Source organism: Sebastes umbrosus, chromosome 17 (assembly GCF_015220745.1).
Source record: "Sebastes umbrosus isolate fSebUmb1 chromosome 17, fSebUmb1.pri, whole genome shotgun sequence".
Classification (NCBI taxonomy): Eukaryota; Metazoa; Chordata; class Actinopteri; order Perciformes; family Sebastidae; genus Sebastes; species Sebastes umbrosus.
In genome coordinates this window covers 11465085-11479131 of record NC_051285.1, presented here as the reverse complement: position 1 = coordinate 11479131, position 14047 = coordinate 11465085, and the positions used below count along the sequence as shown (strand labels likewise).

Here is a 14047-nt window from a genome sequence, read left to right as displayed (position 1 = left end):
CATCCAATCCACCAAACAACTCAAAACAAGAGTCAATTCCAACAGGAGAATACACTGTTTACTATTGGTAGAGCATTTTGGCAAATTTTTCTTGGTCGCTACCCACATAATCAGCTGTGCTGCTCATCCCAAAACTGCATGATCCTTACAAGTTGGACATCATTGTGAAGGTAAATAAACAGGCTTTCCAACGATGTAAAATACAATGCCAATTATCATTGTAACAACAGAGAAATAATCCACCAAACATAAATTTCCAAACTTTTTTTCCCAGAGTTTATTAATAAATGCAGAAAATATCTATCCAATACATTCTGAAGTAATATTAATATCACAAACTAATTACGTACGAAATACATTTTATAATTCGTTTTTTTTTTGGGGCGGAGTTGGGTTATTTCCTTTACAAATCAATCAATCAATCAATCCAGCTTTATTTATATAGCACCTTTCAAACAAGTCAAATGCAATTCAAAGTGCTGTACAGACGATTGACAAAAATGTAGAGTGTTAAAAATGGATTTAGAGACTGATGCACACCAAAACAACCAATATAAAAGTTAATTGAATAAGAAAGCAATAAAAGATGGGTATTTAAGATAATAAAAGATAAATAAAATACAAGGAAATAAAAATAACAATACAAATAAATAAATAAAAATTATGAAACTGCACAAAATAAGCAGATTGTATTAAAATAATGAAATTTTAATAAAATAGAATAAAAGAGATAATGATCAATAATAAAGCTGACAGGTAATGGCCATAAGGGGCAGTAGAGCGCGACGTTCCTCCAAGAAGAACAAGAAGAAGAAGACGCCGCTTCTGACGTCATCACGCACAACGTGCAGCACTGAAGCAACATGGCTCTGAATGGAGGTTTGTGAACTTATTGGTTTATAATCAAGCTAACTTTGACGTTTATCACTTCACCTGAGCTTTTGATCAATAACTACCTTGTTGTGCGTGTAGGCAACAATGATTCTCATGTGTATTTTGTATTTTTAATAAGATTTGTCGTCACCAACGTGAAGATAACCGTTAGCTGGTTGCTAGCTGGCTAATCATCACTTCCTAGCAGAGCACTGCGACAAGACTAAAATCACCTTTTATACCAACACAACGACACAAAGGGGTGTCTAAATGTGCCAATAAGTGTATATATAGATAGACAACATGTACACACAGGTAACAGCAGTGCTAAGGACTGTTTAAATGTGTTATCAGCACATTTAGTGAGGTATAATAGTGCAGGACAAGTGTTTGTGTAGGTGGAGCACAGTTTAATGAAACCAGCCTATTTGTTACTGATGTTACAGATGACCAGGACTTTGAGTGGGAGCCTCCAACAGAGTCAGAGATGAAGGTGATCCAGGCTCGCAGGGAACGACAGGACAAGATCAGCAAACTGATGGGAGACTACCTGCTCAAAGGATACAAGATGCTGGGAGAGTGCTGTGATGCATGTGGGGTGAGTGGAGTGGATTTTTATGCTGTTTGCATGTAGAAAAGGTGGAGTCGTGTAAAAAAATGAGTGTTGAGATTTGTTTTGTGTGTTTCCAGACAATTCTTCTCCAGGACAAACAGCAGAAAAACTACTGTGTCTCATGCCAGGAGCTGGACTCTGATGTTGACAAGGACAACCCTGGTATACACACACACACACTCATATTTGATGCACATGAGTAGTAAATAAACCAGAGGCCTGTACTACGAAGCGAGTTCAACATACCCAGGGTATGTTCTCGTTATCTGGCTTCAATAACCCTAACAAACGAGATCCCGCTAAGCGGTCCTACGACGGTGGTTATCAACTCGGTAAATCAACCCAGGGTTTCTCAGTCTGGTTATGAGCGCGTTCACATGAACGAGGAGGTGTTTCCAGCATCTTGCCAATCCCAGACATGGACAAGTCCACAGACTTGCAGACAGAGCGGCACATTTTACAAAGAGTAAACTATATTAGACAAATACGAAGAAGTTAAACACATAATCCAGGCTAAATTAACACAGTTGAAGCTGCCAAATGCAGGAAGAACAGCTGGCAAAAGAAAAAACTCCCGATGTTTGAATGCGTAAATTAACAGTGATTAATTTAACGGAACACTCAAAAAGTAAGATATACTCGTATAGATATAGCCTTTAATATTATGACTGGATTACACCTAATCATGCCCAGTTATAACCTTGAGGCGTGTATGATTATTTGAACCTTGTTTCAGCTGTGTCCCCGTCTCAGGCATTGTGAAACAGACTCAAGAGGAAGTTCAAAAATAAGTATGAAAATATAATTCAAAGCGGTAAGCACCCACAGCATACAGCCAGCTGCCCTTCCTGTATTTGTCAGTTTAAACTGTGTTGTTTTTAGCCTGGATTATGACTTAAACTTCTCCATATGTGTGTAATATTACCATACGATCTGCGCATTCAGCTCTGATTGGTCAGTAGGAGGTGCTTTCATACGAGTCACTTATCTGGAACATAACCTGCTCCGGAGCAGGTTAGCTGTTCAGCATCAGTTACCATGGTGATCTACCCCGGTAAGAAGTGGACGTCCTACCTTCGTAGGACGGAAAACCCAGGGTTAACCCTGAAGTTATCTCGCTAACGCCAAATCCCGCTTCGTAGTATAGACCTCAGGGCTGCGGTCCAAAAGTCTCTTTTGCTTAGGAAGGTTCCTACCTGAGTGAAATGACCCGGAAGCTTGATGAGAGCTGTTCAAATTCTCTAAATGCTAAGGAAAGGTGCTTCAATGCTTCTATTCTTATCTCCTTTAGCATAGGATACACTGCATCATCCTTAACGTGAGGAAAGCAGATAATGCCGTCCCACAATTCCTTGCGGCCGCAACATTGAAAGTGACGCACCATTCTGCCGTTAAAGACAACAAACGATATGCCGATCTTCCTTCTAGGAAGGAGTGCAGCCCCTATATAACGTCCTACCCCTTCTCCATAACTCGAACAATTAACTCAAATTATATAATATATTCCTCTTTTATTTTCAATTCCAACCTTGGTAATGAAGTAATATTTTTCACCGGTTGTCCACGTTAGGTCAGATAATTCTTTATTATATGTTGATGTAAAGTGTTAACAGCAGCAGAAGGACCTGCTGTATCTGTCTTTCACACATAGCGGCTGAAGCAACCTGTCACTGAAAGAGCTGTTTAACAACGCACGGGGAGAAGCTGCGCCTTTTGTAGTCCATCTTTGAAACATTGTAGTTCAGTCCAGCTGTCTCTTCTGTCTCCTTTCTTCCATGGCTGCGCTTCTTGCCTTGAGCCTTTTCTACAATTTATTTGTGTTTCTTCCCATGTTTCTCCCTCTTCTCGACTCTCTTCAGCTCTGAATGCGCAGGCAGCTTTGTCCCAAGTGAGAGAAAGACAGCTTGCGGCCCAGACCGCTGCAACGGCCCAGTCCCCCGAACTCAACGGAGGCCCCAGCACCAGTCAGGCAGGTGTGTCAGTTGCTCAGCCCAGACCGGAGCACTGTGAGGGGGCCGCCGCGGGGGGGAGAGCTCTCCTACCTCCACCTGCTGTCCCTGCTCCTTCAGCTCCTGCCCCCACCCCTGTCCTGGCACCTACTCGCCCCCCAGTTGCTCCACAGAGTGCTGCCATCCAACCTGCGCTGCAAGAAGCTGAAGAGGCTATTCTAGTCAAACTCCGTTGGGCCACTAACCAGCTACAGAGTTCGACCTCCCTGGAGTCAAGTATCCAGCTCTGCAGCCTCATCGCCAGCTGTGCCAACTCGCTGCGCAGCCTCAAGGAGCTCACCCAGTAGCCATCATGGAAAAGGTTGAAACCCTGGAACGCTGTTTCTACTTGCCTCTGTCCTGGAATACTGACTCTGGTTCGCTGCTTTGCAGCATCTCTCTCTGACTGAATCCTTGCGTAGAGCTGAATTCAAAAATTGGTCAGGAAATGCACTTGAAATAGGATTTATTATGTCAAAAGTTCACGATTTGCTCTTGAGTTAAAGTACCTACATGGCTGGCAGAAATATCATGTTACATTGTTTTGAGTACAAACGTTTTGAGCATTTGACTGTTTTTGTCAATTTGTAAGTTATGATTTAATGACAAGAACTGAACATTTCTCAATGCACATTCATCATTGGTATGAATTTAAAACCATCTGGCCATTAAAATATTTAAAAATGCGACTTATATTCTGCAGTAAAAGACTGCTAACGTATTTCCATAGTTTGATTGGCTTTGATTAATCCTAAATGGCCACCAAATTGACATCTGGGAAAATAACATCCGTTTTCTGATTGGTTGTTCAGTAGTATCCAAAAAACGGTGTTGGTTTGCAAATCACAAAATTAAAAACAAAAGCTAGAACCCCAGTGCACGAATGTATAATTGTGAGTCTGCACAAGCAAGAGAGCCTATGCTGATGTACAACAATCTACTAGACTGTAAAAATGTGTAGTCTGTCGGTAAAATGTTAAACACACATCAGTCCTCTGATCAGAGGTGCTTTTTTTTCTATTTGCTGTTCAGTCTGACAGTCAGATGGAGTCTTTTGTCTTTGACTCTCTGGTGATGCAAAGATTGTCATTGTGTGCGGGCAGTTCTGAGGTTTTTATTGTAAATATATTTGATAAATGATGGTGATGATGATGATGATGATGGTCACGTGGTTCGGTGATGCTCAGATGAGACGGGGCGACATTCAGGAGTCAAACTCATAATTTTCATTAAAACCATCTAGAGCAAATAAACGGTGCACTGTACATCAATACACAGCACTTATATACAGATACGTATTAGATAAAAGCCTGCTTCAGTGTTGTTCAAGGCAGTTAGAGTTATCTAATTATGTACCTGAATAAAGCTTTGCCTGTTCAGGAGTTCTGCAGTTTCTTTCTTTCCACAAGAGGGCGCCAAATGTAACGCTGCAAAGTTTAATTGGAAAACGCTGTATTTAAATAAGTAGCATTTTAAGTACCAATAAAAATGTAAATTGCATATCTGTTTAAAATGTGTCCCGGGAATTACATTTAATTATTTATTGCATCTTTTTTTCAACACAAGTTGCCACAATAGATAGATAGATGTACTTTATTGATCCCGAATTGGGAAATTCTTGTGTTACAGCAGCAGGTTATCCAGGCAATGCACCAGAACAGTAAATATACAATAAATATATACATCAACACTAGAGATAAATATCTATACTACACACAATACATAAAGAATATATCAGAATACACTATAAATATAAAAGACTACTACAACTAGCTTAGAACATAGAATAACATACTATATACAATAGCAGTGTGCAATGACATACTATATGTTAGAAAAGTGTGTAAGTTCCAATTTTTATTTTAAAAAAAAGAATTAAATGAGAAAGTAAACAAATGTGCAAATTCCACATGTGCAAGATTATTACAGGACTATTTGTTTGAAATTTGTTCATATGTCAAAGCATGTACAGTATTCAATTCAATTCAATTTATTTTTATATAGCGTCAAATAATAACAGAAGTTATCTTGAGATGCTTTATATATATAGCAGGTCTTAGACCATACACCATAGTATATGTGTCTTTTCCTATATTACAATGTTAAATTAATTAATCTGTATGTATGTTTTTATTTGATTAATTATGTGTTTGCTGGCTTTTTTTATTCTTTATTTTTGTTTTATTTTATTATTAGTATTATTATTTTGTTTTGGTTGTTTTAATTATTTATTTTTTATAATTTATAATTTATTATTATTTTTTTTAAATGTAATTGTATTTATTTATTTTTATTATTATTATTATTATTATTATTAAAAAAATTGAATCTTATTACTTAATTTTGAACCATCATTCCCTGTGTAGATTTTTTATTAAATGTTATTTTGTCTAGGTGCCCTGTGTTAAATATCTGTGAATATTCTTTTTCATAAGTCAAATATTATAAAAGAAAAAAAAGATTATTACAGGCCTAAAACAGTGTGGTTGCACTGGGAATTAAATTATTGATGAATTTATTTAATTTATGAATTTGAATTTATCAGTCCCAATCATGTCCTAGTTTGAGTGTATATTTGTGTATGTGTTGTGTCTCAACGTGGCTCAGCAGCAGCAGCAGCAGTACCAAACCACAGAGTGACTGACTGGTCTCTCTCTTTCCCCCCAGTAAACACACAGCCTGCAGCGGGGCGTGTCGCGGTCAGCACCGGGCGGAGCCGGGCGGAGCCGGGGGGCTGTCTGTGTCTGTGTCTCAGTCTGTGTCGGTGAACTCTCCCACACAAAGGAGAGGAAACAAAACAAAGAGAGGAACTGGAAGCTGCTGGCATTAACTGGGAATGCTTCTATACTGTGTTCCCTCTCACATCCAGGAAAACAGCTGCATGCATTGACTTCTGTGCTGAGAGAGAGAGAGCACCTCTGGGTGATGGTGAGACAGCATTTCACGCGCATTTGAAATGGATCTCTTCTGATATTGATGTCTGCAGAAACTGTGTGTCTCCTGCTGAGTCAGCTGTCGTGATGAACGGGAGTCGGTGCAGCAGCAGCAGCAGCAGCAGCAGCAGCTCGGTGGCTCACTGTCCGGTGGCCGGTGGTGTTTCCTCCTCCGTGGAGGGTCTGCCGCCGCTGCCCAAAGGCCTCAGCGGCATCCTGAACTCCAGCGGCGGGTCGTGGCGGGACATCGAGAAGGTGCACAGCAAGAGAGCGCGCATCCAGGCCGACATCAGCCGGGCTGTAGGCGTTGGAGGCGGGGACGCGCCGCGCGGTCACGGCAAACCGGGCGGACTGGACGCAGCTCTGGCTCTGCTGCGGAAAGAGATGGTGAGGTGGTCTGACAGTTATCCTGCCTGTGTCTGTCTGTGTGTCTGAATAGCATAAATTGTTAATGTTCTGCGCAAACAAAGAAAACCGGTGCAAATTGGCCTTTTTTGCTCCATGCAAATCTGCGTTTATGATGATAAATGGAAATAATCTTAAAGGTGCCATATTGTAAAAAGTTAGATTTTCAGGTCTTTTTATACTATAAAGCAGGTTTAAAGGGACTATTTGTAACTTTCAGAAATGCTTAATAGCGACACCTGTGGCCGTTAAGTCAACGAAAGTCAGCGTCGGGCTCGCGCTTGCTCGCATGCTCGCTCTAAATATACCTGAACGAGCATCGCTCAAAACAGTGAGGCGATAACCGGTGCAAATTGGCCTTTTTTGCTTCACAAAAAAATCTGCATTTATGATGATAAATGGAAATAATCTTAAAGGTGCCATATTGTAAAAAGTTAGATTTTCAGGTCTTTTTATACTATAAAGCAGGTTTAAAGGGACTATTTGTAACTTTCAGAAATGCTTAATAGCGACACCTGTGGCTGTTAAGTCAACGAAAGTCAGCGTCGGGCTCGCGCTTGCTCGCATGCTCGCTCTAAATATACCTGAACGAGCATCGCTCAAAACAGTGAGGCGATAACTGGTGCAAATTGGCCTTTTTTTGCTTCACAAAAAAATCTGCATTTATGATGATAAATGGAAATAATCTTAACTCAAGATCCACAGGCCTACTAGCTTTTCCCCAAGAATTTAAAATAGAGGATAGAGTTTGTTAAGTTGCCATGATAGGTAAAGAAGAAGATTATTTTCTCAAATGATTTATGAGGTAAATAGGTGAAAACAAAAGTTTACTCATTTAAACATAACTTAAAAAGTTAACTTAAAGGGACTGTTTGTAAGAATCACAAATGCTTGTTAACAGCGACACCTGTGGCCGTTACGTCAACGAAAGTATTTTTTATCAAATTAATGAAATATGATCAAGTAAAACTTAGATAATAATAAATAAGATCAATAACAATGTAAATAAGATAACAAAAAATAATCCAAAGTCAAGTATGTACATTCAATATAAAAAGGGTCGAAAATATTATAAAGTAAAAAATACTATCTCACGTGCGTCGATTTTGTAACTAAAATATTGAAATCATTGCCAAACAAATATTGTTTGGACAAAATACACTTGGAGTGTTTTTTGTTTTTTTTCAATATTATATTTATTGTTTTTTTGTTCATTTTGAAACAACAGAACAAACATTCACAAAGGTCCCCAATAATAACATTCTCTGTATAAAGAAACTCAAACAAACCTAATATTAATATAAAATAAGCCAGTATAGATACAGGAAAAACATATCATATGCAAAAAAATAGATAAATAAGTAAAAAGAATTCACTTGGAGTGTTGTTTTAGTAGCGTTAAGGCCTCGTCTTTTAGAAACCATTCGGAAAAAAAGACCACCATAGCATTTTATGAAGTTTTTAAAGGCAATGTTTTAAGAGGTTAAACCTAATAAAAACTTCAAAACTTCAACTTTTGCTGTATATACTCTTTGATGGAACATTTGTGTGTGTGTTTGTGTGACAGGTGGGTCTGCGTCAGCTCGACATGTCTCTGCTGTGCCAGTTGTGGTCTCTCCATGAGGCCATCCAGGAGTTCAAGGGCTCCTCGCTCAGTGCTGATAATGGATCCTCCTCCTCCTCTGAGGAGGATGAAGATGAGGAGGAGACAGGAGTTCTCTCACAGCCTCCGTCCTCTTCGTCTCTGCCTCCAGTGCCTCCAGCCAGCAGTAACTCCAGGGACCAGTGGATCAAAGACTCCTTTCATATTCCCTGATGAAGAGACACACACATGCTCGGCTCCATGCACTACACTACACTGTGGAGATTCATGTCTCTTACTGTACCTTTAGGCCTCAATTACACTAGCTTTTATGTCATGCATATCCTGTCCAGATTGTTTTTTTGACTGTGGGACAATCAAATGACAAATCAATAGCTCTGTAGGGTGTTGACTGGCTGTTTATTAGCCTCAAATCTTGCACTACCTGGGGGTTAAATCTCCCACCGGTTGAGTGAAAGAAATCAAGACAGACAAGTGAGACCGGATGCTATCAGCCTTTTTTTGCTTTTTATTACATAACCGTCATGCTACTACATGCTGCTTGCTCGTCATTGAATTTGAGCTGTGTGCAATGTTTCTAATGTATAATCAGGTCGGATTTCACTTTTCATACATCTGATGCCTGTTTGTGGTTTTCTGATAATTCCAGACTTCCTGTTGTGTAAATCGAGCAGGATCATCTTTCCTGTCGCACACTACTATTCTCTGCCATTTAGTGTCTTGACTGCAGAACAGAAGTGCTGTCAATCGATAATCTGTATTATCTTTAATTCTATGGGAGCATTTGACACAGTATTCACATTTTCCTTTTAGCTTGTCATTCTGTAAAACCAGACATTTACTGTATAAATCTCCCCAACTTAACATTTCCTGTTGAAATACAAGCTACAAAATAATGTATGCACAGCTTATTTAAATATCTTGGCTGCCTATAAAATGTTGTAAAACCATTTATGTTTTTTTGTAACCTCTATGTTTAACGTTCTGTGTGCTGCTGCTGTCTCTGCCGTGCAGGACACTCCTGGAAGGGAGATTTTTAATCTCAGTGTGCCACATTTATGTTCGTGCGTTGAGAACCAGATGGCCGTAAGTGACATTTGACCAATTTAACAGCAGAGCCAAAAGAAAAAATGACCATACTTTGTCCTGACTTTGTTTATTAAATTCAATCTTTAATATTAAAACTTCATAAACATGTGGATGACAATGTACTTAATGACCAATATTTCAACTTTTTTTTCTTAAGTGCACTTACGCCCCTTTTTTTGTTTTGTTTTTTATTAATAACTGGATTGGTTTAGACTTCACGTGTGCCCCTTTGGCAGTAGAAAGAGCTCATCATTCATTTGATATCTATAACTAATTTTAACCCAAAATGTCACGTACTGTACATCCCTCTGGTTCTCACATACTGAAATACATTTTGCTTCATCTAGAGACTTCACCAGTCCAAATCCATAACAAACCTGAGTAAAAAAATAAGGCAAATTATAGAAAATGATCCCTTTCTGTGAAACAATAAACTAAATATTCATTCTGGTGGGATTCTGCTTGTACGCAGGCATATTAAATATAATTTAATGCTCATAAATCATGCTTTTTTTTTACAGTATTATACGTAGGTGTTCTAATAATGAAAGCAACATGTTTTTGTTTTTTTAGCCCAAACATTTAGAACTGTACAAAGCATATGACTATCAAACTCTGTGTTTTAATAAGTAAAGTGGCACAGTGGAAACAGTTAAATAATCTTTGATTAAAACACTTATCAAACAAAATGTGTTTTAGTTTTCTAGACAGGCAAACGCTTCGGAAAAAGCCAAGAAAGGACTCCTTTTTTAATCTTAAAATAAAACTGCAGTGTTCACCACAGAGATGTACAGTATTAAAGGTAAACAGAGAATGTTATTGTAAAATATGACCACCAGGGGGCCACACTGTCTCCAGTCAAGAGAGCTATACTTTACTCCTGCAGGCCTCCCTACTCTGAGGTCATGTTGGAAGCAGCCGAGTGGGGAAAACCATTTGCTGTGTGGAGTGCAGGAATGAAGGAGGAGTGACGTTTCGAGTAGACAGTCTCACGCTGTTCTCTATTTATAATCAACATATGTTGTAGTTATTGTTAGAATCCATCTGCCTGTCTGTCTAACGTCCATCTCTTCACCACAATGCATGTCTCTTCACACCTGTTTGTCTCACTGCAAATTTGCTCCTTTCTTTCTCTGCTGCCTCTCTGTCTTCTTGTTGTCCTTCTATTGCTGTTTTTACCACCCCACACAGTTACTGCAAGTGCTGTTTGTGCACTACAGTGAGTGATTATTCACATAAATATCAGGCTGGAGGTCAGTGCAGTGGATGTCAGCAGAGAACAAGGTGTTGACACTTTAATATTACAATACGACGGTCTGTGTTAGATGAAAAGCAGGTATGTAAAGTAGGTATGTTGAAAACAGTAAGCTATACATGCTGTTGGTACTGTGAGTAATTATCTGAATATTGGACCGTCAAGTATAATATTAGACCAACTCGTGAGTCATGAGAGTGTTGTCCTCCTCCACGCCAGCTGCCCCTGTCCATCCATCCATCCCTGTTCCCCCACCTAAAAATACACTCCTGCTCTCACTGAGGAAAATCCCTGTGCCTTGACCTAGCTTCAACACACACACACACACACACACACACACACACACACACCATGGAAACTATTCCTCTGTAGTTAACTGGATGAAACACACTTTTATGAAAAGAGCCGGATGACGCAGCTGAAACTCAGGAAGTGACTTGAGTTATAATTATGAGCTCTATAGAGTTGTCATCGACCACAAAAATTCTTAGTCGACTAACAGTCATGCGATTAGTTGATTTTATAGATAAATCTGTAAAACTTAGTTTCTCCACAAAGAATAGCACAAAAGCACCATTTTAAATCTTATGTTTTACCAGAGATGTACTCATAAGTTTTCACATCTAGCATGAAAAAAAGCATAAAAAATGACTAATCGACTAAAGAAATCTCAGGCAGCGAAGACCATTAGTCAACTAAGATATGGCAGCCAGTCAATGACTAATGAAATAAAAGATGTGTTTGCCTTTGCTACTCTTCACGCTCTGAGAAGGATTTTGTTGGAGCGGAATTGGAACATCCACCAAAAGCATCCACTTGGATGAATGAGCTGCTGCTATTCCTTAAATTATAAAAGATAAAATATTCAGTTAGAGGGTCAACCTAAAAAAAAATCCATGCAACATGGGACCCTTTAGTATCTTATTTCAAAACAAAATTAGGCAGGTATACTGTAGTTTTATTCGCCATGATTAGCCCTCCCTAGGAACTCATAAATATGGATTTCTTTAATCTAATTGCCCCAAAATAACATGGATGGTTGTCTATACTCGAAACAATGTTCTGACTAAAAGTTTACATATACCAGTATGTGATAATACATCAACATTATGTTCCTCTGGTAATAACTTTAGTCAAAATAATTGACAATATCTGCTTTTTTTTTTTACTAAAAAATTTGGTATAATTTCACGGAAATTAGATTTATTAACCTTAATTTCCCCTCCAAAAAGTGTCAAACTTAATAATTAGTAATGAAGTTGGCCAAAAAGACGTAACACAGAATTTGGTGATAGTTTAAACTGTATGCTTTATAAAAAAAAGTCAAACCAGACCGGGTTCATTTTGACAAAAGTTGAAGTTGAAAGACAAAAGTTGCATGGTCGACGGGACGACAACAGGAGGGTTAATTAATTAATTAATCTGTATGTATTTTTATTAATTCTGTTTGTTGGCTTTTTATGCAAACTTTACTACTTAATTTTGAATCATCATTGTCTGTGGGAGAAAGTGAAAATGCCCTATATATGTCAAATATGTGTAAATAAGAAGGGGACAGCCCTACTTATGAGCTCAATTAAAAGAATATGTTTTATGTATTTAGCACTGGCATGAAAGCTATAGTTTATAAACCTGCCTGCAGACAGAAGTGATCAAATGAAACAGTCAGATAAGCCTGTTCCAGTGACATAGACAGTCAGGATCAAAGTCTAGACTGTTACTCAGTGCCTTCACACATACAGCAAAAGATAAAGTCCTTTTGCATACTGCTGCATCACCAGTGGACACTCTTTGCATATCCTGTCTCTCTGTTGTGGAGGAAGGAGGGAGGGTGAAGTCGAGGCAGCAGAAATATATATTACAACAAGGCTCCATGTGGATTACTGCCAGAAACAGAGAAGACAAGTTGTCAATGAGGAGCTGCTGCAGTTGTTTGGTTGAAACTTTAGCTTCATATCAGGCGTTTACCGGCTGTTTGCAGGGCGGAACCGGTTCCTCTTAATTGCCAGATTACAGCTCTCTCTGTGTTCGGTACATGGCGACACTTCTGGGACTGATTCAACTTATTAGCTGCAAGTCGCAGCTTGTGTGAAGTTCATCACTAGCAGCAGCAGCAGCAGTAGAAGAAGAAGAAGAAGACCTTTTAAGGACTTGGATTATTGTTGCGCAGGAGTTTTCTTTTTCCTGTTTAAGTTATATATTTATATTTTTTTTACCATAGTAAAGTTATGACTTCTGTGTGGAAGAGACTGCAGCGTGTTGGTAAAAAGGCTTCAAAGTTTCAGTTTGTCGCCTCTTACCAGGAACTGGTGTTGGAGTGTACAAAGAAATGGTGAGTTATAGGATCAACAACATGAACGACTGCATGTTTCCACTGTTTGACATTTAAATAACCGCCCTAACTAACCTGTTTAGTATTAGCTATAATAATAATAATAAGACTTATTCTAATGTTCCGCTACACTGACAGGGGATGAAGGGCGTCCCTCATGTACCGGTGACAGTGAGTTCGATTCCCGACCCCAGCTATCGATATGTGGGACTATGAGAGACAGTAAACAGTTAGTATCATTGATCTTAAAATAATAATCATTTGATATAAAAAAAAATGAACATGTGTGCAGACAGAGGCGTTTATCTCTGCTGTATACATCAAACCACGCCCCCTTCTGGTGGGAAAGAAAACCAGAAGATCCCATAGACTTCAATGCAATTGGACGTATGTTTGGATTGTAATTTCGACAAGTGTATGCATTCACCTCTTGTGCAAACAAACGTTTGTTTTATACACATGTCTAATAATTATATTGGGATCTTGCCTGAACCTGAGCGTTACCTTAATAAATGAAAGTTGATCGCCGCCATGTTCCTTTAAAGTCTTCCCCGTCCAGATATTGCTAAACCAGACATCTATACACATTTGATTGAATCAGGTTAGGATAAAAGTCCCATATTGTAAAAAGAGACATTTTCATGGCTTTTATATTATCAAGCAGGTTTAAGTGATACATAAATAATGTGAAAGTATCGAAATGCTTAAACCACAGAGAAATACACACAGCCCGTATTCAGAAACTGAGCTTTAGAAACAAGCCGTTAGGATTTCTGTCCATTTGTGATGTCATAAATCTACAATATTTAGACCATTTCCCAGTTTTAAATGTAAATATTCTAAATGGTTCTCTGTTTATTTCCCGTTGCAGTGGATGTGAATGACATCAGCTGACAGGAAATAAACATGGACCCAAGCTGTTGCCTAGCAACGCAATTCTGTTGCAATTCCATTGA

The 14047-nt window shown here is 38.7% G+C and overlaps 3 protein-coding genes across 17 annotated transcripts in view; all 3 read left to right on the top strand.

The window, feature by feature from the left end:
- Window positions 1-751: 751 nt before the first annotated feature.
- Window positions 752-4982, top strand: znrd2 (zinc ribbon domain containing 2). 2 transcript variants are annotated; one of them, XM_037747940.1, is made up of 4 exons: window positions 752-879; window positions 1320-1471; window positions 1564-1648; window positions 3346-4982. In XM_037747940.1, exons 1-4 carry the CDS (start codon window positions 864-866, stop codon window positions 3780-3782), a joined length of 690 nt encoding a protein of 229 aa, XP_037603868.1. In that variant the 5' UTR covers window positions 752-863; the 3' UTR covers window positions 3783-4982. The 2 variants fall into 2 exon arrangements, with proteins under 2 accessions (XP_037603868.1, XP_037603869.1); XM_037747941.1 differs by lacking the exon at window positions 752-879 and adding an exon at window positions 943-1188.
- A 1157-nt stretch (window positions 4983-6139) lies between these two features.
- Window positions 6140-10193, top strand: fam89b (family with sequence similarity 89 member B). Its single transcript, XM_037749631.1, has 3 exons — window positions 6140-6402; window positions 6487-6794; window positions 8380-10193. The coding sequence occupies exons 2-3, from the start codon at window positions 6495-6497 to the stop codon at window positions 8626-8628; spliced, it is 549 nt and encodes a 182-aa protein (XP_037605559.1). The 5' UTR covers window positions 6140-6402; window positions 6487-6494; the 3' UTR covers window positions 8629-10193.
- A 2402-nt stretch (window positions 10194-12595) lies between these two features.
- The window catches only part of LOC119475468 (EH domain-binding protein 1-like protein 1), a 30475-nt gene continuing 29023 nt past the window's right edge, over window positions 12596-14047 (top strand). For 12 of the 14 annotated variants that reach the window (XM_037748205.1, XM_037748204.1, XM_037748202.1 and 9 more), the window contains exon 1: window positions 12596-13091. In XM_037748205.1, the coding sequence (XP_037604133.1) occupies window positions 12988-13091 (104 nt within the window). In that variant the 5' untranslated portion in view covers window positions 12596-12987. The remainder of the gene's footprint in view (window positions 13092-14047) is intronic. The other 2 variants (XM_037748207.1, XM_037748208.1) reach the window with 2 other exon arrangements.